The 24993-nt window shown below is 47.6% G+C and overlaps 1 protein-coding gene across 1 annotated transcript in view; it reads left to right on the top strand.

Moving 5' to 3' along the window:
* The window catches only part of LOC308575156 (hepatocyte nuclear factor 6-like), a 30283-nt gene extending 5567 nt beyond the window's left edge, over nucleotides 1-24716 (top strand). Inside the window, exon 3 of the mRNA XM_081173711.1 lies at nucleotides 24233-24716. Coding sequence (XP_081029837.1) covers nucleotides 24233-24540 — 308 coding nt within the window. The 3' untranslated portion in view covers nucleotides 24541-24716. The remainder of the gene's footprint in view (nucleotides 1-24232) is intronic.
* The last annotated feature ends 277 nt before the right edge of the window (nucleotides 24717-24993 follow it).

Genomic DNA, 24993 nt, shown 5'->3' with positions numbered 1-24993 from the left:
GAAGCCCACGATGGTGGCAAGGAGATTGAACCCTGCGCTCCCTCCTCGGCCGGTTCTTTCGAGGCTGACCACAAGACCGGGCTTCGTTGGGGCCTGCAAAATGCCTCTGTGTGGGTGTTTGGGTGCTGGGCTGCTGCTCAGCGCCATTCCCCCCCCCCCATCCCTTGCAAATTGTCATTCACTCGCATGATCACAGAGAGGCGGGTGGAGATGGCTGAGTGTGGAAGTAAACCCTCACAGTTGTTATTATATATATATATATATATATATATATATATATATATATATATATATATGTAGGTTTTGGTGTCTTCGGGTGTCTTCCCGTGTAAGAGTTGGGGTGTCTAGGCGACGTTTCGACGAGGTCTCACTCGTCATCTTCAGGCTGGTGCTTTCGGCTTCTTGTTACTAGAACAGAGCTCTGTTCTAGTAACAAGAAGCCGAAAGCACCAGCCTGAAGATGACGAGTGAGACCTCGTCGAAACGTCGCCTAGACACCCCAACTCTTACACGGGAAGACACCCGAAGACACCAAAACCTACATTCCTGTACCCGTGAAAATCTACGAAAGCATATATATATATATATATATATATATATATATATATATATATATGAATGAAGAGAGGGGCATGAGGGAGGAAAGAGCCATAAGGTCACCATTATGGCGACTTCTTGAAAACTGTTAAGTCCTGAATATCGGAGCGCTGAATGAATAATCACCCTCTCGGATCCATTATTGTTGGGTAATATGAATCTCGGCTATTGATTAGGCTTTTTGCAATAGAGTCGGATCCAATATCTGTAAGAGTGGTTTGCTGGGGTTGGGGGGTTGGGGTAAGATTGCCCAATAAATAGGGAAATCTGTCCACAGATTCTTTGTGGTTATATTTCTGCTTTCCTTGTATTGTTCCGAGCCTCCCTCCAATATTTCCCCATGGCCTCTACTGGATGTTAGTGCAAGCGTCCAATTGCCCCCTCCAAAAAATTCCCTTGCCACTAAACACACGCTGCTCTGTTCTTCTTTCGTGCCTCTAGCTCTCATGATTCAAGGGCAAACCGAGATGGATAATCTATTTAGAATAATATCCACCCCCCCCCAGCGTATCTAAATTATGGGTGTTGCTGGGTTTAGTAGGATGTTGTTTTTATATATACATATACGTAACAAAGAAAGAAAATTGGAGAAAGGTGTTAAAAGGAGATTTCGTTTTACAATTCAGCTGCAGGGCTTGGGTAGCGATCCTAACCCTACTTACCTGGGAGTAATCCCCATTGAATTCAGTAGGACTCACTTCTAAGAAGACAAGGTTAAGGTTTTGCCATAAGGCTGTGATCCTGCTCACACATCTTGGCTGGGAATAAGTCCTGTGTAGCAGAAGCGGCAGTGGTGGTGGTGGAGCTTACCTTTGAGTAGACTTGCCCAGGACTGAAAGTAAAGCATTAAAAACTACCCAGGATGTGTGGGGTGGTGTAATTTCTTCTAAGTAAACAGTTGGGTGCACAAGGTGTTAAATATGATAACACTGTGGGGCTGGAAGGGGGTTTCCCTACGGTCCTCTAGCTCAACCCCTTGCGATGCTGATTGTGTTGATTGTGGAATCCCCCGCAAGCTGCACTTGCCCAATTTAAAATTTGAAAGTTAATGTTGTCATTAACGTCACCAGAAACACAAGCAGGTGCATTTGCATACCCATTACTTTTGCACTGCAAAATTCAGAAAGTGCGAATTTTGAAGGACGGCTGTGTTTCAATTCGCACCTGGGTTTGGAAAATATGAGTTAGGTAGGATCGCCTACAGTGCAGACGGAATCAGATTTCTCTCCCCTGTCCCTGTTCTTTAAAGGGGGAAGCTAAAGTGTGGGGGGCTTTTTAGCCGAGACAAAAAAAAATGGTGGTGAAGCGCAGGCAGGATAGAATTTTAAAACTGTATGTAGTGTAGAAAAGGCAGAAGGCAGGGCAGAGAATTCTAGAGCTCTGGGTCCTGAAACTGACGGTTGGTAGGTTCCGGGACAGAAAAAAGATAGCATCCTTCTTCATGCAACTAACAGTGAGCTTGAGGGATTTGGCGACAGAAAACAGGATGAGGGGCAGAAGTTTCGTTGGCTTTAATTGGGATTAAAAAATAATCATGACTGCAGGTCTGTCCATAGAATCATAGAATAGAATCATAGAGTTGGAAGAGACCACAAGGGCCATCGAGTCCAACCCCCTGCCAAGCAGGAAACACCATCAGAGCACTCCTGACATATGGTTGTCAAGCCTCTGCTTAAAGACCTCCAAAGGAGGAGACTCCACCACACTCCTTGGCAGCAAATTCCACTGTCGAACAGCTCTTACTGTCCACAACTCAGCTGAACTGCCATGTGCAGGCGCAGTCTACCCTCAAATAACCTCTATCCTCCCCCCCCCCATGGAGGAGGGGCTGTTGCCTTCATGGCCAACTTGTAAGCTTACGACAAGTATCTGACTGGCCTGTCCTGGGAAGAAAGATGATGGACTTGATGGGCCTTCTGTTTCATTCAGGAGGGTTCTTGCTAGGTTCTTGAGACAAACCTGGGTCCTCCTTTGTGGTTCAAAAAGCAAGGCAAAAACATTTTTACAGGTACAGGCTGCTCCCCAGTTACGTGGAGGTTACATTCCCAGGCACCGCACATTTGAGTGAAATCGTGTATATTGGGAGCACCATCGAAAAAACTGCAGACGCTCTCTAAACCTCTGGAAACTCTTGGGAAAGCCTTTAAAAAAACCCAGCAGACTCTCCCCAAACTTCCTTTCCAGACTCCTTACCAGACTCCCTCCAAACCTTCTTTCTCCAACTCTCCATAGGCCTCAAAGGTGCTTATAAAGGCTCCTGGGATTGCACTTGCAAAGGCTCTTGGGATTGCTAGACACCGTTTCCACGCCATTTTTGCATTTGGGGGGGCGTGGGCATTTCTGCCTCTTTAAGTGCCACTTCCAGTTTTGCACGTGACTCGAATGCACATGAATGGGGATTTTCCTGTACCTGTAGAAATGTAGCAGGCAAGGGTGCCCCTTGGGACTGGTAGGGCAGAAAGCAGGGAGCCGGGCAGTAGGGGGCGCCAGAGCCAATGGCCAGGTGGAATCAACTCACCCTAGTTCTTGCCATCCTCCTCTTACCTGCTGAGTTCTCCAAGAGGCAGCACAGAGACCAAGGTGAGCAGGGAGATAGCCAGGTGGGGGCTGACTGAAGTTGGTGGAGCAGCACCCCACTTGCCCAAACGGACCCCCCTCTAACAGTAGCAGGGGTTAATGAATGCCAAAGAGGAACAGCGCAGACCACCATTGGATGGGGACTTGAACCTGATATTTCATAGGTGCCTTCTGGCTTGGTTCCTTATAGCATGGCCTGCCCATTCCTGGATCCCGCCACACCCCTCACCGTTTTATCCTCACACGATGACCCTGTGAGGTAGGCTAGACCAAGAGATAGTGGCTGCCCCCAAGGTCACACGCAGCGAGAGGCGAGTGGGGATTTGAACTCGGGTCCCCAAAGTCCTGGCGCAACACACAGGCACTCCCGTGCTACCACCGAAAGACACACAGCAGAGCTGTTGCCCCTTTCACATTCCTTGTAATAGAATCCTACGGTGGGAAGGGATCCCCAAAGCTCATCTAGTCCAGCCCCCCCCACCCCGCAATGCCAAAACACAGCTAAATAATCCCTGGAGGATGGCCAAAGATCCTCTGCTCAAAAACCTCCGGAGAAGGAGAGTGCAGCATCTTCCAAGGGAGTCGGTTCCACAGCCAAACAGCTCTTACCATCAGAGAGTTTAGTCAAAATTTCATTTCTTGTAATTTAAATACAGTGGACGCTCGGGTTGCGAACGTGATCTGTGCGGGATGCACGTTCACAACCCGCAGCATTCACAACCCGTGTCTGCGCACTCACAGGTTGTGATTCGGTGCTTCTGCGCATGCGCAAAGCACAATTTAGCACTTCTGCGCATGCATGGCCACTGAAACCCAGAAATAACCCGTTCCAGTACTTCCGGGTTTCAGCGTTCTGCAACCCGAAAAAACGCAACCTGAAGCGGCTGTAACCCAAGGTATGACTGCACACCATTTCAGGTCCTCACCTCTTGAGCAGGAGAAAACAAGCTTTCTCCATCTTCCATGTGACAGCTCTTTAGATATCTGGAGATGGTTATCAAATCACCTCTCAGTCTCCCCTTTTCCAGGCTAAAGGAACCCTGCTCCTTCAACCATTCCTCATCAGGCTTGCTTTCCAGCCCCTTAATCTTTTTGGTCTCCCTCTCTGCACGCATTCCAGGCCGTCCTTATTTAAAAAATGGTGGTGCTCAGAACAGGACGCAGTATTCCAGGTGGGGTTTGACCTTGGGTATTCAGGGCTCTTTTCCTGCAAATCCAGAACCAGAACTGGGTCTGCCCAGCACGCCAGATGAGCTCATGTCCGAGGAGAGGGAGGAGAGATATCCCCACCCCCCATGGAAAGGATAGACCAAAGGAATCAATGTCTCTATACTTAGATATGCTGAGACACAGTTATTCTAATAATATTTCCCGCGTGGCGGCATGCCCTGTCAAAAGATGACCATAAACCCAGGCTTCACTCTGCTGACCATCACAAATGATATATAATGGCCAAGCATTGCCTTGATGGGAAATTAAAAAGGCGTCCTTTCCTTTCCTTTCCAAGATCACTTAGCTCGCCTTTAACCGATCCTGAATGTTGGCAGATCGAGGACAGATAAGAGGAAAGGCCTTTTCGTACATCACACAGTTGATCTGTGGATCTCTCCCCCACAAGAGGCAGCAATGGTCCCCAATTTGGATGCCTTTAAAAGAGGACGAGACAAATTCACGAAGGAGAGTAGGGCTAGTGGTGGCTGTTGTTGTTTACAGCACTAGAACAACAGGATTCTAGAATAGATGGGCTCCCATTGCCCTGATCCAGCAGGCTTTTCTTATGTTGTTGTTGTTGTTGTTGTTTAGTCGTGTCCGCCTCTTCGTGACCCCATGGACCAGAGCACGCCAGGCACTCCTGTCTCCCACTGCCTCCTGCAGTTTGGTCAAACTCATGCTGGTAGCTTCGAGAACACTGTCCCACCATCTCGTCCTCCGTCGTCCCCTTCTCCTTGTGCCCTCCATCTTTCCCAACATCAGGGTCTTCTCCATGGAGTCTTCTCTTCTCATGAGGTGGCCAAAGTCTTGGAGCCTCGGCTTCAGGATCTGTCCTTCCAGTGAGCACTCAGGGCTGGTTTCCTTCAGAATGGAGAGGTTTGATCTTCTTGCAGTCCATGGGACTCTCAAGAGTCTCCTCCAGCACCAGAATTCAAAAGCATCCATTCTTCGGCGATCAGCCTTCTTTATGGTCCAGCTCTCACTTCCATACATCACAACTGGGAAAACCAGAGCTTGAACTATACGGGCTGCTATGGCGGCTACTGGTCACAATGGCTGTTCTCTGTTGCTGCAGTCAGAGGCAGCGGTGCTTCTGAACTGTTGGAAATTGGGCGAGGGTAGAATGTCTCGCTTACCCACAAAATTCAGAGAAGTGCAAATGTCAAAGGATAGTTGTGTTGGCGAATTGTTTCATAAGGTAGGTTTTCATCCCCTGCCAAGGCAGGAAACTCTCCATGAAGGAGAATCCCACACTGTCCCTGTCAAACAGCTCGTAGCTTCAATAAGTTCTTTTCGTGTTTGTTGAAACCGTTCTTCCAGGAAGCGGACCCCTTTGGGTCCAGCCCTCTGGGTCCCAAATTCTACCCTTCTTAATGCCGAGCTGAAATCGTTCTCCGCTGGGTCTCACCTTCTGAAACAACAGTGGGGATCGTTTTGTTCCATCATCTCCTTACTTATTTATAAGGCTATTTATAAACCACCAACTCATAAAAAAGGCAAGCATGGCAGTGTAGAATAAAACCATTACAGAAACATCGTAAAATGAAGAAAATCATAAATACGAAGAAAATCACTGAATGATAAAAAAAATAAAAATCTCTAGAAATGATGAAAGATGCTGATGGGCTCTGTGCTGAGTGTGAGATTAGAATCTGAATTTTCCCAAGTTCTAGTCTGATACTCTGACCACTACACTGCACTGCCGTAAAGATAAGCTAGAGACTCGGGGGCAGTTCTTGTGTGAAATTTCAGGAGCCAGAGCAAAGAGAGTCTGCGGCAAGTGCCAGGCTGAGAGCTTTACAAAAATTGTTCTTATTAGAAAGGTTTTTTATAGTCTTTAACGGCTTCCTGTTTATTATGACATAAGCTTTTCTGAGGTGCATGAAGTATGTGTATAGTACACACACACACATATATACACACACACAAATACATACCATAAAATAAAATCAGTTTAATCTGTGGAAAGCTTACATATTCACAGTGACCAGATATTCCAGCAGACATTGGTGACAGAACAGAATTTTCCCGCTTATATATCTGTGGTTGTTGATTTTTAAACGAATATTCTGCGTTATCTTGCCAAAACAACAACCCTGGGCAGCTAAAAATGCAAAAGAAAAAAATAATATTTTAAAGCAAAAATTCATAACAACTAAATGCATCGGGGGGAAAACAAATGCGATGAAACTCAGCAAGAATTCCAAACAGTAACTAGTACAACTCCAAAAGGTTGCCTAACAGCACCAAGAAGACCACCAGCTACTCTCAAATAAACCCCAGTTTTAAGTCAGAGAAGTTTGGCTTTGATGGTGTGCATAAACAGATAGAATTAAACTCGCTGACAGGTTATAGTTCTGCCAACAGAACTCCATTCTAAATCATAGTTGTGGCGCCCCCTGCAGGGCCCCTGAGGCTCTGCGCCCAGTGCGACCGAACAGGTTGTGCTCCCCTAAATCTGCTTCTGTCCTTGGGGTGCCCTCCAGCTCAACAATTCTACAGTTCTATAAATCAAAAACATTTTCAGTGGGCGACAAAATGGTCAGCACCGTAGGTACCTGTCTGATTTAAGTGGGAAGGGGATATTCCCAATTACTGGTGCCATTTTGTTAAAAGCTGACATAGTCTATGCAACAGCCTTTCAAATATTTGGCTATCATGTAACTTTGCTCGGCTAGACATATTGAATTCCCTCCAACACGGATGCTGAAAATAATCAGACAAGGTTCCTATATTATCTTGTTAGAGATAGCAGTGTTATTCCTGGGCACAGACTGCGGTTTCTGGTTCAACCAAGGTGTGAACAGTGTTTGGCTCACACCACATGCCCTTAACCACCAGCCTCTTGTAAACTCCAACTGCTCGCTTGAACTTGTGTTGGAAAATCGAATGGCTGACGTTTATCCATAGCTTAATCCTGAATTGCAAAGGCTGGATAACTCTTCAAAAAAGCCAGGTTTCTAATGGCCACACAGTGCCCTAGTCCTGGAGACTGCCATATGTGATTTAGACATAAGATGGCTTTTCAGAGCACGTGCAGAGTGCAGATCCTTACCACTGGTGCCCAATCACGGCACAGCCTCCAACTTTGCATAGATTTTTTTTTGGGGGGGGAGAGATGGGAAATAAGAAAAAAATAACCCTCCTCACTGTGGTTCACTGCTTAAAGTCTCTCTCTCATCTTCCCAGCACAGATTAGGAATTACTGTATTTTTTGCTCTATAAGACTCACTTTTTCCCTCCTAAAAAGTAAGGGGAAATGTGTGTGCGTCTTATGGAGCGAATGCAGGCTGCGCAGCTATCCCAGAAGCCAGAACAGCAAGAGGGATTGCCGCTTTCACTGCGCAGCTATCCCTCTTGCTGTTCTGGCTTCTGAGATTCAGAATATTTTCCCTCTTGTTTTCCTCCTCCAAAAACTAGGTGCGTCTTGTGGTCTGGTGCGTCTTATAGAGCAAAAAATATGGTAACTTTGCACAGTTGATGTACAATGCCTAATGTGGGCAGATTTCAAAGCTGGAAGAGTATTTGTGCTTTTGATATTACACACACACAGAGGCCCAAAAATCTGTTAAAACTGACAGCACAAAAACATACCTTTCCTGTCGCTGGGTGTGCAGTGACAAGGCCTCACAATTTCTGTGTGTCACCCTAGTGCTCATTCGCACCCGTTTATTCGCATCCATCCCCCTAACCAAGAAAACCAGCTTCAAAGGACCCAGAGGTGAGTCTGAAACCTGATTGACAAGTCTCGTTCATTAAAAAAATCCTCAGAATCTTAAGAGGCAAAATGGGGACAGCGAATGTCCCTGCTAAACCAGAACACACCGTCCAGCTTTATTCCTCACCCACACCCAATTTATCTGGCATATTTTTGGCATTTCTGTCCTGGGGGTGCTTAATTTATCCTCGTGACAACCCTACAAGGTTAGGCTGAGGCAGAATGCCTACTAGAAAGGAGTCCTGGGCTATGGAACTCACTGCCACAGGACGGCCACTGACCCAGATGGCTTTTAAAAAAGGATTAGACAAATTTGTAAAGTCAGAGGCAGCGATGCTCCTGAGGACCAGTTTCTGGAAGCCACAAGAGAGTAGAGAGCTGCTCTTGGGCTCCAATCCTGTTTGTGGGTACCTGGTCGGCCGCCGTGAGAACAGGATGGCCCACTGGTCTGATCCAGCAAGCTGGGCTTTTCTTCTGCTCGTATGAGAGTGACCAGCTCAAGGTCACCCAAGGCCAAATGAAAATTTGAACTCTGCTAGCCCCAGACCCAAGCTGGCCCTCTAACCGCTGCAACCGTGCTTCCAGCCAGCCTGTCTCTTTCCAAACACTGGGTGCATTTAGACAACAAACACAGCAGCTTTTCATTCCTACTCGATGGTAGTGCATCTCCTCTCAGCAACCAGATTTTTAAACACCAGGCCGCCTTTTCCCGCCCCCTCTCTCAATGGCATCCTTCGGTGACCCTCCCTGGCACCCTGGGTGTCTCCACCACGCTCCGTTCCCCCTGCGCGAGTGCCATTTCCCTGGCAGAGCAAGGGGCCTCGTCACCTGCGCCGGCAGAGAGCGACCGCTGGCTTGTTAGGAGCTAATGAAGCTGTCACAGGGTGATGGATCCATCAGAAGGACGGTCACGCGCTGGGATGTCCAAAGGGGCCCAAGCGAGCCAGCAGACGCCTTGTGTCTCTTCCCCGTAGCAGCAGGAAGTTCCAAGGCAGCGTTTGGAAGTGGGCTTTCCTGGGAGGGAGGGAGGGAGGGAGGGAGGGAGGGAGAATCAGCAGCAAAGCTGCGTGAGGAATGATCCCGTCCCGGTGCCTCCCGTTGATTTGGGGAAGAGATCATTTACCCCTCCTTTAAAAACCAGCACTGCCTCTGTGCTGCACAAGGTGCGAGTTACAAGCGAATCCCACCACTAGGTCTTACTCTCAGGCAGGGATGGTGGGGAGAGAGAGGTTGGCTTGCGCTTCCCGAAAACAATGCACGAACCAAAACCCATTGGTGCTTTGAAATATGCACTTCTCTGAATTTTGCAAGGCAGTCCTTCTGCCCCATAATAGAGTCGTGCGTGTGCCGTAAGATGCCATATATTAAGGGAACATAGAGAATTATTTGTTTGCGAAAAGGGAGGGAAATTGGGAGAAATTTGCACTAAAGCACTTTTTAGCAGGTTTTTTTTTTATTTGTTTATTGCAAACTGATGTGGAAACGCAGGAAACTGAAACGGGTTGAGTAAGAAAAATTAAAAATTACCGATTTGTCCATTCTCACCTCAGGCCACGACTGTTTTCTAGGACTGGCTGGATGATAATGCCAGTGGTATAAAGAGGTAAAAAAACACTCTTTTTAATTTTACAAATGGGAGTTTGTAATGGGAGCACAAGTGTCAAAGGAAGCAATGAGAACATTTGTGTAGAAAAGTGATTTTAAGCATGCACACACACATGCTGCAAGCAGAACACACAATTTTAACTATTTTTATTTTACGAATGGTCAATGAATTTACTTAAATTTTAGTCCATTCATTGCCCTCCGTTTAACCATGAGACTGACTCAGTTTTAAAAGAAAGTTTAAAACCTGTGCATTCTCCCCCAAACCTCAGGATTAGTGGCTTACTTACTGTATTTCTATTTTATTTTTAATCACAGCTCTACCCATGGCTCTCTAAAAACAAAACACACACACAGCTTAACACTTCCTTTGTTAAAAGCAGAGAGTTTGAACGAAGGAGGCATCTTAAAAGTACAATTTGCTTTTTTAAAATAAAAACAGAAAAAGCCACCCATTGCTTTTTTAGAAGAGAAAGGCTCCCTTTAACGATTTTTAAGACGTCCCCCTTTGTAGCGACACCACCGGCCTCAAAATCATTGCCCTGAAATTAAAAGCAGGTGTGCTCTTAACACTTGGCCCGCCTTTTCACAAAAACCAGCCGAGAACGGTTCTGGGCAGGCTTCCTTAGAATTAAACTCCAATAAACCCAGTTGGGGCTTACTCCTGAGTAAACAGGCACAAGCACAGCTGTCTTTAAGCTTTAATCAATCCATTTAACCGTGCCAAGTTCTCAGGATGTCGTCGATAGATTATTAGAGGCGGCAGCGGGGATGTATTTTAAATGGAGTGGCAGTCAGTGTTGGATTGGGCCCCATCCTAATGAGCAATGGGGGGGGGTAGGACCATTTGGATTCTGCACATCCGGTTCAGTTGGGCCAGGCCTGCTGTGACATGATGGAGCGCTTGAACATATTAGCGCAAGCAAGCGTGAATGTCAAGATTCGGGGACGTTTTCCTGATGGGTCGGCCATGTTGTCGAGAGCCCAACTGCACGGCGATTGGCTATTAATATCATGGTGGCCGCAGAAGCATTTCCCATTGTCCAGGGTGTTTGTGTGTGTGCAAAAAGCTCGGTTAAAAAGTCTGGGCAATCTCCTGTTCCCCCTCCACACAGAATCGAGCAGCTGTTTGCGTGGGGTGGGGCGGTAGGGGAAGGCAAACCGTTCTATCCCGCCCCCCCCTGCCCTCGACCTACTGAGGGACTTCATATAAGGGGAAGTCATTGATTTTATTTTCTGCGGCAGACACAGTCACAAGCTAGCAAGCAGTGTGCTCCCCCAGAATCCCCTCTGTTCCGTTCCCCAGGGTGTTTTGTTCTGCAAAGCAAAAGATTGATTTCCCCCCCCCCCCCGTTTTGATTGGCCCAAAATTGCCCCTTCTTGGTTTTAACCCTGTGCCCAAAATGTGCATGTTTTTGTTTGGGGGAAGGGGGGAGAAGAGAGAGAGAGAGAGATTAAATTTCTGGATTTTCCCACCTCCAGTTTGACCCAATTGTTGTTGGGATGCACAGACAGATCTGTGGCTCTCCTGAAGTTGTTGGACTCTAATTTCCACCCAGGGCAAATGAGACTCGGAGTTAATGGATGCGGGAGAAATTTGGTTCAGATTTTAAAGCAAATCTCCCTAAATCACACTGACGTGTGTATTGAAACATAGCGATCCGTTGATGGTCACACCTCTCTGAATTTTGCAATGTGGTTCTGCAACCAAATAATGTGTAGGAGAACGCATACGTTGGGTGGGGAAGCGTGTTTCAAAATGCATATATATTTGTGAAAAGAGCATGCAGGAAAATGCATCAGCTGGGAGAATCACTTGCAAAACATAGCTGTCAGTATTTCCCTTTTTTAAAGGGAAATTCCCTTATTCAAAATAGGATTCCTCGCAAGAAAAGGGAAAAGTTGACAGCCATGCTTGCAAAAGCATCTGTATTTGGCAAAAATGGCATACAAAAACGGGCTCGTTAGGAGAAATGAAAACACTGGTGAATTTTTGTAAGGACCTTTTTAAAGAAATCTGCAAAAAGTTCTCCAGAAATGGAGAGCTGAACTTTAAAAGGGACAAAGGACAAATGAATAGAAACTGAAATTAACAGACTCTTGCTTCGCTGCTTGTAGTCCAGCAACAGAGGAGGGGGCACAGAGTTTTCCATCTCTGTTGTAAATCTCTCTCAAGAATATTTTATAACACCTCCCCCCCTCCCAGAAAAAAGTGCATGGTTCTGACATTTAGAGGACTGGACACTCTGTTCCATCTGCTTGGAGAAAGTTTAAGTAAGTGATACAAAACGCATTCAATGGGGAAAGCATAAAAATAAAAATAAAAAATAGGAAGAATAATCTGAGCTCGATGGGCAGGTGGCTGATCACTTGGCAGCCACAAAGGGGATTGTTGGCTATTTTTAAATTTCTAACAGAATCAGCATGATGGGCATGGGGAGAGAAATTCAACTCTGTTCTCATTTAAAGCCAATTCTATCAAAGCTGCAAAGCTTTTGCAAACAATGTACAGACCAGAACATAGCCACCTGTCAAAATTCACACCTAGCCAAATTCTCCAGCACTGCTCTCCAAACAAAAGTGCATTCATTAGGGCAAAGTGGGCATACAAATAAGGGTATTAGTGAAAAGAACATGGATATATTCATTATATTGGGGGAAGATGGAAAAATGCGTGCATTAGTCAAAACTTCACGCAAAGATGTGTTCGTTAGAAAGAATTTGCAGACAAATGCTGGTGAATTCTCACGAGGATTAAAAATAAAGAAATCTGCAAATTGCTGCAAAATATGGAGAGCTGAATTTAATATTGGGGGGGAATGAGAAAGTGGGAGAACCGAAACGGACAATCTTCATGCGGCGTCACACAAATTGTCGCATGAGCAGATGGGGTCCAAGTCTGCCTTGCTGCAAGATTCAGGCCCCATCCTCACGATCTGTTTAGAGCAGAATCACGCCACTTTTGCAGTCATGGCTTCCCTCCCTCAAAGAAACCTGGGAGCTGTAGTTTAAGGGTGCCAAGAGTTGTGAGACCACCCTGTCCTCCTCACAGAGCTACAGTTCCCAAAGTTGTTTAAAGATCAACCCCTCTTCCCAGGGAACTCTGGGAACTGTAGCTGTGTGAGAGGGGAAATAGGTCTCCTAACAGCTCTCCACACCCTCAGCAAACTACAGTTCCCAGGATTCTTTGGGGGGGAGCCGTGACTGTTTTAAGTGGGATGACGCTGCTTTGAGTTTAAAGTGCAGATGGCGCCTTGTTCATGAAGGATGCAGCTTTTAGTTGCGGTGCCAAAAGGAGTCTCTCCATCCAGACACAGGCATCACCTCCAAAAAAGCAGAGGCCAAATAATCAGAGATCCGAGTCTCCAGCATGCCTGGCCTGTCAGATTCCAGACATCCCTGCTGGTCCGTTTCCCACACCGACATCGGGCGCAAGCCCTGCTCCAGATCCACTGGCAGTGCAAGCTTACGTGGAGTTGCCATTGAGAGGTTCCTCTGGTCCTGCTTCCCCCTAACCCAGCGGTTCTCAACCTGTGGGTCCTCTGATGTTGTTGGACTACAACTCCCATCACCCCTAGCTAGCAAGGCCAGAGCTCAGGGATGGTGGGAGTTGTAGTCCAACAACACCTGGGGACCCACAGGTTGAGAACCGCTGCGGCCTAACCTGTGCGCTTGCTTCTGCGACCCTGGATCTTTTCTGTCTGGCCCATCCATCGGCAGATGGTTCAAAAAAGGCAAACATTTCACTCACTACTACTCAGGGGAGACGTTTTTCTCCCTCTCTCGTAACTCTGGGAACCGGAGGGACAGCCAATGAAGCTGAACAGGACAGAGGAAAGAAATAAATTGTTCGTGCAATGTGTCGTTGAACTGTGGAAATCACTTAAAAGAGGACTGGGCATGTTCACGGATGAGTAATGTGGATTATTGGGGACACGGGTGGCGCTGTGGGTTAAACCACAGAGCCTAGGACTTGCCGATCAGAAGGTCGGCGGTTCGAATCCCCGCGACGGGGTGAGCTCCCATTGCTCGGTCCCTGCTCCTGCCAACCTAGCAGTTCGAAAGCATGTCAAAGTGCAAGTAGATAAATAGGTACCACTCTGGCGGGAAGGTAAACGGCATTTCTGTGCGCTGCTCTGGTTTGCCAGAAGCGGCTCAGTCATGCTGGCCACATGACCCAGAAGCTGTACGCCGGCTCCCTCGGTCAGTAAAGCGAGATGAGCGCCACAACCCCAGAGTCGGCCACGACTGGACCTAATGGTCAGGGGTCCCTTTACCTTAATGTGGATTATAACTAGCTATGATGGTTCTGCTCTGCCTCCATAGCTGCTTCTGAATGCCAGTAGCTGGAAACCACAGGAAGAGAGAATAGCTGTTGTGTTCAGGCCCTATTTGTGGGGTCCCCCTTTGGGGTACCTGCTTGGCCACCGCGAGAACAGGACGCTGGGCTTGACAGGCCACGGGCTTGATCTATTATGTTCTGTATAAACCTTTTCCTCCCTCAGTGGCTTTGCTAGGTAAAGGTAAAGGGACCCCTGACCATTAGGTCCAGTCGTGGCCGACTCTGGCAGTGGCGTAGCGTGGGTTGTCAGCATCCGGGGCAAGGCAAATAATTTGCGCCCCCTAACCCGTGGATTTGCGCCCCCTAACCCTAACCCCAGATGTTGTGCCCGGTGCGTCCGGGCCCCCCTGCACCCCCCACGCTACGCCACTGGACTCTGGGGTTGCTGCGCTCATCTCGCTTTACTGGCCGAGGGAGCCGGTGTACAGCTTCCGGGTCATGTGGCCAGCAGGACTAAGCTGCTTCTGGCGAACCAGAGCAGCGCACGGAAATGCCATTTACCTTCCCGCCGGAGTGGTACCTATTTATCTCCTTGCACTTTTGACGTGCTTTCGAACTGCTAGGTTGGCAGGAGCAGGGACCGAGCAACGGGAGCTCACACCGTCGCAGGGATTCAAACCGCCGACCTTCTGATCGGCAAGTCCTAGGCTCTGTGGTTTAACCCACAGCGCCACCCGCAACCCAAGTGGCTTTGCTAGCTCTCCCCTAAAATAATAGGCAGCCTCCCCGACTCCGTGTTTCCCAAAGGGCGAGGGGATGGGGTCCCTGTCTCCCTTTTCCTCGGCGCGGGCGTTCCGTCGATCCCTCCCAGCAAGGGTTAATGCAAAACTGGCTGGTCTTTGCAGCTGGCGTAGCTTGGATCTGATCAATATTTTCTATCAGCGTGCAGGCAGTGCAGAGGCAGGGGGCGGAGGTGGGGGGGGGGAGCTGAGCTGAGCCCACTCAGGGAAGATGTGGAGAGGGAAGGAGGAAGACGGGAGAGTGAAGGGAGCTTGTCACGTTTCACGGCCGCAAGGCAGATACGCCATACAGATTAGGGTTCTTCAAAAAATGAAATGAAATGAAAAGCCTCGCCGCTTCGTGCCAAAAAAACATATTATTATTATTATTATTATTAAATCTAATTTCATTTCTTCCCTCCTCTCTCTCTGGTGCCTCTGATCTGGGACTGTCCCATCTCTGCTGTTTTGTTTTGTTTATAATTGATCTGATTTGAAATATTTGCCTGCCGACTGTAAGGGGTAGGAGAGGGTCTTGTGGGACAGCATATGATTCGGATATAATACGGAGGTGTAAACTTGTGACTGGGTCGTAGCCAGTGCTCTTCAGAGGAGATCTGCTGAAATTCGTCCACGTGAACTTAGTTTCGTAAATTTCGGCAGGTCTGCTCTAAGCAGAACTTAATTTGATATCTGTTATCCACGTTTTATAATCGGGCTTTTCTTAATTCCGTCCATCTACCTCTGGCCTGGGACAGCTGCAATTTGATTTGCATTGGTCCCATTTAAAATGTTTTTTGGGACACTTTTGTAAGGAGGTGGGCGAGGCAGCGAGGGGGATCCCAATTGCGTTGTACACTTAACATGTAATAAAATGTTTAGAAAGCAGGAAAAACTACAAACACTACAAACATCCCCCCCCCAAAAAAACCAGTGCAAGACCACAACAAAGGCCATCAGGCAGACAAGCAAAGCTGTAAATGAATTAAGATTATTTTTTTAAAAAGTTAATTGTATGGTGTTTTTTGTTCCCATTGCTAGTGAGTTTTCTTTTTATTTGGTTCATTATTTGGAGCACAATTAAAAAATAAAAGACCCAAAGCAGCTTTTAAAAAAAATAAATGAGGGGGGAAATGTAACATGGTATATAAAAAAAATAGACATAATTAAGGACGACAGCAAAGGAAGATAAGGAGGTGCTATATACCAGGTCAGATCCTTGGTCCATCTAACTCAGTATTGTCAACACTGGCAGGCAGCACAAAGTGGCTGCTAGACTGAGCAACGGCCCTCCCTTGAAAAGCAAAGCAAGTTTCTAGTCCTCAAGTGCTGCCTCAAACAGGAACATAGAAAGCTAGCTGCTTTATGCCGCGTTAGACCCCTGGTCAATCTAGCTCAGTACTGTTTATATATACGATATACAGTATCTTTATTGTCATTGTCCCATGCAGAACAATGAAATTGAAAAACTACATAAGACATTCAAAAACCCCTAAAAACTCTGAAACCCCATGTTAAAATACACTATACTATAGAGACCCCTTATGCTGCGTTTGGAACCAGAATTGCATTTGTGTAGAAACTGTTTCTCAGGCGGCTAGTCCTGGTCTTTATGACCCTGTACCTTCTTTCCAGAAGGCAGAAGCTGAAAGAGATCATTTCCGGGGTGCGCACTATCCTGCGCTATCTCTGCCGCATTCTTATGGCACCTGGAAGAGTAGATTTGATCTAAGGTGGGAAGAGTGCACCCAGTTATTCTCTCCGCAGTCTTTACAACCCTGGACAGCATCGTAGATGGGCTCTCTGGGATTTCAGGCTGCTCCTGACACCAAGGAGCAGGTTTTCATCCATGTTTGGATACAACTGGACACCATTTTGAATCAAGATGGCAGACAGAAGCTTTCCAAGCTGCCCTGATTCTTACCACCGACTGCAAAACTGCCCTGGTGTGGCTCGTTTCTTGGGATTCCCAAGCAATGCCAGGCACTTTCCCTTAGTAAAGACATACAGGATACAATTGGATATTGAAAAACAGATTAACGGTGTGCTAGACGCTGTACAAAAATCTAACTTCTGGCCTTTGGGCGAGTCACGAAGTGAAATGGTTTTGCTTTACTTGAGCGGCCCTTTTAGATGTAAACATTGACACTGGGATAAAGTTGGGACAGAAATCTGTGCTATCAGACACACACATTTCCTACCCACCCGAAAGCCCTCCTGCCGAAGCCATCGCCCTCAAGCCATCCTGAAAAGTTCCCCTGCAGATTGTTAATTAAAATAAAAGACTCATTTAGAAATAAGAAAACCTGCAAGGTTTTAATACAGGGCCGTAAAATCTCAGCCCATTAAATGTTAATGGAGACCCTTTGCCAGGTTGCTTAATAATGTCTTAGCTTTGCAAAATTACATCTTGTTTTAATATTATGATGGACCTGGGTGGCTGCTAGCTCTGCCGTCTCATTCCCTTCCCTATCCCCTTTTCCTTTTCATGTGTGCATCACCTCCATTTTATGTCCATTTCTGGCAGCTGTCAGAAGAAGCCACGGGGGGAAGGCAGGCAAGAGATTGCCAACTGATCAGGAGAATGAGGATCTGGACGCTCTTGGGCTTTTCACAGAATTTGGCAGGGCGAAACTTTTCACGACAGAGAGATAAGTTGGCAGTGCTTGGTTGGCAAGGGGCAAGGAGGCGGCTTGCCCCCCCCCCCCAGCAATTTATATATTTTTTTACATAGTTGCATTGCTGGAGAGCATGTTGTTGTTGAGTCGTTTAGTGTCCGCCTCTTCGTGGACCAGAGCATGCCAGGCACTCCTGTCTTCCACTGCCTCCCGCAGTTTGGTCAAACTCATGCTGGTAGCTTCGAGAACACTGTCCCACCATCTCCTCCTCTGTCGTCCCCTTCTCCTTGCGCCCTCCATCTTTCCCAACATCAGGGTTTTTCCAGGGAGTCTTCTCTTCTCATGAGGTGGCCAAAGTCTTGGAGCCTCAGCTTCAGGATCTGTCCTTCCAGTGAGCACTCAGGGCTGATTTCTTTCAGAATGGAGAGGTTGGATCTTCTTGCAGTCCATGGGACTCTCAAGAGTCTCCTCCAACACCATAATTCAAAAGCATCCATTCTTCGGCGATCAGCCTTCTTTATGTTCCAGCTCTCACTTCCATAAATCACTACTGGGAAAGCTGGAGAGCATAGCCTGCCACAATCTGGAAGTTGTTAGTGTATGGGCTTTATGGATGTTAACAGACCCACTAACTCTCCAAGGGGCCGGTAAATAATTGACAACCATATTTGCATAAAGCTACAGGTTAAAGGAGGGTCTCATTCCATGGAATCAAGCGCAACAAGGGACAGTGTTTTCTTACAAGAAGAATGTCATACTGTTCTTCAGCATTGGGACCCCACCCCCGATGTCATTGGACTACAACTCCCATCATCCATGGCCAACGTGATGAGTTTTGTAGTCCAACGTCTGGGGACCCAGACACTGTTAGACACTTTATACCACCAACGGCGGTAATGGGGATGAGAGGAGATGCTTAGCCTTCACAAGCTCAAGGGATGGAGTTTAAACCTCTCCTCCATATACCCACCAGCCTCTACCATTAGGGGGCGCCACTGCTTTTTGCCCCTCAATGTCCTCAAATTCCTCCTTTCATCCTCCAGGCTTCCCAGGTTGGCCCCCTTCTTAACTCAAGGTAAGAATGGTGGAGAAATTCAATTCAGGTCACAGCGAAAAGCAGCTATGCCTCATTCTTGCTTGATGAAACATGTGCTGGCCCCGGGGTTAACCCGGGTAACGCGGCCCAGGTCCGGTCCCGAATCCAAGGGTACTGCGAGGAGTCAGTGCGACAGGGCCAAGGCAGGAAACCAGGCAGGAAACCAGGCAAGGTCAGGCACAGGATCACAGGCAGGTTCTGGCAAACAGCAATGTTGTTCCCGCAACCTGGGGCAGGGTCTGACAGCCTTTTATCTCTGTCGGGGTAACGGCCGGTCCTGATCCCCCGGCGACTCCCCTCCCTGTCTTGCCTGAAGGCGAGCACTCCTCCTGCGAGTACCCAGGTCTCTCCTTCTCTCAGACCTCAGTTTCTGCAGCTCAGGAGACGTCGGTGGGTTACTAGACCCAGAGGCCGCCTCAGCCTCTCCTGACCCAACTGGTAGTGGAGCAGCTGTAAGCGATGGCCCAGCTGGAGGCAACGAGGTCATCCCCGCATGTGGAGCCAGGGCAGGATCAGGCCCCTGACTCGGCCCAGCTGGTGCTTGTTGCAGGGGAACCTGTGCAGACTGGGGCTCTTCAGGATCAGGCCCCAGACTAGGTTCAGCTGCCGCCTGAGGCAAAGGGTCCGGTGCAGACTGAGATTCCTCTGGCTCTGAGTCCGACCCCGAGTCCCAGGCCATCACACAACGATACCAAAAATCCAAACACAGCCATCCTCCAAAATTATCTCTGAATGATATCGTGCCCTCCTCCAGCTGAGTGATAGGTTCAGGAATGCCCATGCTAGGGTACGTGTGCCCCCAAAAAAAGATATTAGGGAAAATGACATCCACAAATGCATTGTGTTAGACAAAATTGCTTGCGCAGGTATGTCAATAATAATAATAATAATATAATAATACATTTCATTTATACCCCACCCTCCCCAGCCAAGACCGGGCTCAGGGTGGCTAACACCAGGTATTAAAAACAATGGATTAAAATACAACTTAAAAACAAGATTAAAACACAACATTAAAATGCAGCCTCATTTCAGTAGAAACTCAAATCACAAACCTTTTGGGGATGAAAACAAACATCAGGCAAAATTGCATACAAATATGTGTCTAGCAAGAGAAATTCGCACTGATGGAATGAATTTTCGCGAGGACTTAACTTGTTTCCTCCTTCGCAAACTCATATGGAAACGTGGAGATCTGCACTTGAATTGAGAAACTGAAATTGAAAAATTTGCGCCTCCTACCAGTGCCTTCAAAGGAGGCTTCAGTGATGGCTTTAAAAGAGGGTGGGACCAGTTCATGGAGGGAGGAAGAGCTTTTAGCCAAGATGGCTCTCCCCTGTCTCCACAGTCGGAGGCAGAAATGGTTCTGAATACCAGAACCGTAGGAGAAGAGAGAGCTCTTGCGCGCGGATCCTGTTGCTGGTTTCCCTTTGGGGCAACTGGGTGTCCAGCGTGACAACAGGAGGCTGAACTAAACAGCACCCACCCCCTTGGGTCTGCTCCAGCATCCAGGCTTTTCTGACATTCTTATGGAACCTCCAGGTCCAGAGGGAGTCTACCCCGATTTCTAGGTTCTTTCCCCCCCCCCAAAGATTTTTTATTCATTTTATAACACAACAACACAAACAGAAAAAACAAACAATACAAACAAATTCTTGTCTTATCCTTATTTTTCTAAACATTGTTAGGTGAGCTTCCCCAAGTCCCCCCTATCTGATTTTCATTTTACTTCATCTTTAGCAGTTTACATATATCATAATTTTTAACCATTTTTTAAATCACGCTTACTTTTACCATAAAAATCTTCATATTTTATCACTTGCAAATAATGCTATTTTAAAATACACTAACCCTACAGCCTATATCCACTTCCAAAGCTATTCAAAGATTTAAATATTAACATATTTTATCAGATATTCTTCCAATCTTCTTCCACCGTCTCTTCTCTCTGGTCTCGTAGTCTCCCGGTTCCATCTAGTCCGTCATCTTAATCTGCCATTCTTCGATAGTTGGTAAATCTTGTTTCTTCCAATTCTTCGCTAGTAATATTCTTGCAGCTGTTGTGGCATACAGAAAAAATGGAACATCCTTTTTGGGGATTTCACCTCTAGATTTCTAGGTTCTTTGGGACATTTATGGTCACTGTGAGAACAAGATTTTGGACTGGATGGAGAGCTCTCTTTATGTTCTTCAGCAATTGCATTGTTGTCAGAAGGTCGGCGGTTCGAATCCCGGCAACGGGGTGAGCTCCCGTTGCTCAGTCCCTGCTCCTGCCAACCTAGCAGTTCAAAAGCACGTCAAAGTGCAAGTAGATAAGTAGGTACCGCTCCGGCGGGAAGGTAAACGGCGTTTCCGTGCGCTGCTCTGGTTCGCCAGAAGCGGCTTAGTCATGCTGGCCACATGACCTGGAAGCTGTACGCCGACTCCTTCGGCCAGTAAAGCGAGATGAGCGCCGGAACCCCAGAGTCGGCCACGACTGGACCTAACAGTCAGGGGTCCCTTTACCTTTACCTGTTAAGGGTACCCCACTAAAACGTCGCCTGCCAGGTGGACATGTGAGAAAGTGAAACAGTTTTGGGAACAGATTTATAACGAATTGAAAAAGACATTTAAATACACTTTCCCAAAAAAAGCCAGAAGCTTTCTTGCTAGGCTTGATAGGAAAGGAAATAAAAAAGCAGATCAAAGGTTATTTATTAGCCGAAAAATGGAAAGTACCAGAATTACCAACAATAGAAGAGTGGCAGACGAAGGTGGTTGATTATGCGGAACTAGCAAAACTGACCTGTAGGATCCGAAATCAGGAGGAAGCAAAATTCCAAAAAGATTGGAGTAAATTTATGGAGTACATAAATAAGAACTGTAGAAATCTGAAGACTCTGGCAGGACTGAAATAAATCTTACGATGTAGATAGGATTGGATACAATAAGAAACTGTGGAAAAGTAACTGACCTAAGAAAACCTGTTGAAGGGAGGGAGGGAAGTCAGTGCTCAGCAGAGTGTGGGGAAAGAATGTGGGTAAATGACGGTTGAATTTTACTGTATTTTGTTTGTTTGTATTAAACGAAACACCAATAAAAAGCATTAAAAAAACACACACCTCAGGCAGCAAAAAACAAAAACAAAATGTCACCTGCCATATTGGCAGAGATTCGCCGTCTGCGAAGATCACCTCACTTTGCACTCAGAATGTTGTTGTTTAGTCGTGTCCGCCTCTTTGTCACTCCCTGGACCAGAGCACGCCAGGCACTCCTGTCTTCCACTGCCTCCCACAGTTTGGTCAAACTCATGCTGGTCTCAGTAGTAGATAGGTAGCCGTGTTGGTCTGCCATAGTCAAAATAAAAAAAAAATTCCTTCCAGTAGCACCTTAAAGACCAACTAAGTTAGAAGTGTGCATGCACACGAAAGCTCATACCAAGAACTAACTTAGTCTGTCTTTAAGGTGCTACTGGAAGGAATTTTTTTTTTATCATGCTGGTCTCTTTGAGAACACTGTCCCACCATCTCGTCCTCTGTCATCCCCTTCTCCTTGTGCCCTCCATCTTTCCCAACATCAGGGTCTTTTCCAGGGAGTCTTCTCTTCTCCTGAGGTGGCCAAAGTCTTGGAGCCTCAGCTTCACGATCTGTCCTTCCAGTTAGCACTCAGGGCTGATTTCCTTCAGAATGGAGAGGTTTGATCTTCTTGCAGTCCATGGGACTCTCAAGAGTCTCCTCCAGCACCAGAATTCAAAAGCATCCATTCTTCGGCGATCAGCCTTCTTTATGGTCCAGCTCAGAATAAACCACCCCAATTGCATAAATGCGTGCACCCTTTGGGTGATTTCTTTGGGGAGAGGAGAGGAAGTTTCCCCACCACGCTTGACCGTTCCGGAAGCTTCCGGCACAGAAGAAACCCAGGAAGTCCCACATTACCAGGAGGCACACTCAGGACAGAAACAGAGCATGGTTTTCTTGGAGGGGGGAAGCTATACGGAAAGGAGCTGAGGGTTTTATTTGAGCGAGGGATGGAGACGGAAGACTTCAGTCACCAGAACTATTGATTTGGCATTAAATTCCCTCCTTTCTCCCCTCCTCCTCCAATCCATGCAATTAAACAGAGGCATTAAAAACAAGGGAGCCACGTTCTTTTGAGGTCATCATCCCCGTTAATAGCAAAACTTTAAAAGCGTTGGCCCCTTTGGAAAAGCTGGTTTAAAGAGGGACGCAGTCATAAGGTGCCGTACACAGAACCAAATCCGTCTAGCTCAGTTTTTAAGGGAACAGCCTGAAAGGGCATCTGTAGGCACGGTTTGGGCACACATCTGTTTGAAACCCCCGAGAGCCACAGGCAGGCCATGTAAGCAATGTGGGATGTAAACACAGGAGCAGTCAATGACAACATTCCTAGAGTGTACATGTTAGAACATGGGGAGGGATGTCTGTCCAGCAAGCAGGTAAACTTCCTGGGGACGGACTTCCTCCGCATATGACCAGAGGTGGGTGTGGCCTCACCTGTGCAGGTAATGACAAAAGCACAGGGCAGGCAGCCATCTCTCTCTCTCTGCCATTTTCCTAAAGCTAAATGGCTCAAAGGTCTGACTCAGTATAAGACAGCTTCCGATATCACTATTCCTCAGCATTTTCCTCAGAACCATGAGGACTAGAGACTTGGTTTATTTTTAAGGGGACGGCTCTAGCTCAGGAACAGAGAGCCTGCTTTGCATGCAGAAGAGTTTAATCCCTGAAAAGGCATGTCCAGGAAGGGGGTTTGGGGAGACTCCCTGTCTACAATGCTGCCGATCAGTGCAGACAGTATTCAGCCAGATCAGGGAGGTCCAACTTTGCATACCAATGGCATAATCCAATAGTTTGATCTGCCAGTCCACTCTGGTAGGGACCTTGTCGTCTTTCCAACTCTGGGCAAGCAAAACCCTTGCAGCTGTTGTGGCATACAGAAACAGTCTTTTCTGTTCCTTCCGTATCTCTGCACCTACAATTCCTAACAAAAAGGCTTATTTTAAACTCCCCCCCCATTCATTGTATATTTCCCAGAATTCCTTTATTCCTTTACAATTCCACCACATGTGGTAAAGGTAAAGGGACCCCTGACCATTAGGTCCAGTCGTGGCCGACTCTGGGGTTGCAGCGCTCATCTCGCTTTACTGGCCGAGGGAGCCGGCGTACAGCTTCCGGGACATGTAGCCAGCATGACTAAGCCGCTTCTGGCGAACCGGAGCAGCGCACGGAAACGCCGTTTACCTTCCCGCTGGAGTGGTACCTATTTATCTACTTGCACTTGATGTGCTTTTGAACTGCTAGGTTGGCAGGAGCAGGGACCCAGCAACGGGAGCTCATTATATATTCCCCAGAATTCCTTTATTTCTTTACAATTCCACCACATGTGGTAAAAGGTGCCACCCAAATCTTTTAAGTGCTTAGGGCCTCTGAAGGTCTTGATCCAGCCCTGCGCGAGGCTCTGGCAGGCTCCCCGAGCCCCTCCACCTCCTTCCCAAAACTGGGAAAGCACTAACCGGGCTTTGGGAAGGAGTTGGGAGGACTCTAGGACCCTGCCAGAGCCATCGCACCATCTTCCCAAATCCCATCACCTCACTTACCTGGTTTGGGGGAAGGGCTGCAGGGGTGGGGGAGGCCAAAAAAGGTCTCAGGGGCCACATTGAGTGAGAGGACCCAATGATCTGGCCCTACGGTGCGTCACGAACGCCTTCTCATTTTCTCTTTTCTTCTCCGTTTTGCTGCCCCCCACCAGCCTGCAAAAGGAAAGAGCAAGATCAAGGCAAAGCCGACCGAAACCACGTCCCTAAGCGCCACCGCCTGGTCTTCACGGACATCCAGCGCCGCACGCTCCACGCCATCTTTCACGAGAACCAGCGCCCTTCCAAAGACCTTCAGATCACCATCGCCCAGCAGCTGGGCCTGGAGCTGTCCACCGTCAGCAATTTCTTCATGAACGCCCGGAGGCGCAGCCTGGACAAGTGGATGGAGGAGGGCCGCTCCCCGTCCTCGGGGGGCCACGCCACCAACCCCTCCTCAGCCGTCACCTGCACCAAAGCGTAACGGGCCTCCCTTTGGCACCTTCCGGCGTCCCCCAACCCCGACCCTCCGTTACACCAAAGATGGCAGGATGGCGTTTGGCCAGGAGACAAAATGGCGGAAGGGCGCTTGGCCAATGTGCTAAGTGGGAGGGGGAAAACCAGGATGGGGGCGGTGTGGGGGGTTGTAATACGACTTTACGGTTTCATTCCTCTCTGGATCTGACCTCGCGGCAGAAACTAGCCGGATCCTAAACGAGAGCAAACCTTTTTGCGACCTAAAAGGAGGGTTATGGCGGAAACCCGGACGGCGGAAAGCGAGGAAGGTGTCTCCTGGGCAAAGGACGGCATCTACGGTCAAGGCTATTCCAAAGACTTTCTGCGTATGTTTCCCCCGCTGAGACCTTGTTCTGTGTTGTTCCTATTGAGGAGGCAGTGCCATCTGGTGGTGAGAGGGGGAAAAGAAGTGTGTTTGGCT

Source organism: Podarcis bocagei (genome assembly GCF_964188305.1).
Source record: "Podarcis bocagei genome assembly, chromosome: 16".
NCBI lineage: Eukaryota > Metazoa > Chordata > Lepidosauria > Squamata > Lacertidae > Podarcis > Podarcis bocagei.
Note: the sequence above shows the minus strand (reverse complement) of the source record. Positions and strands in the feature narration are given on the sequence as shown.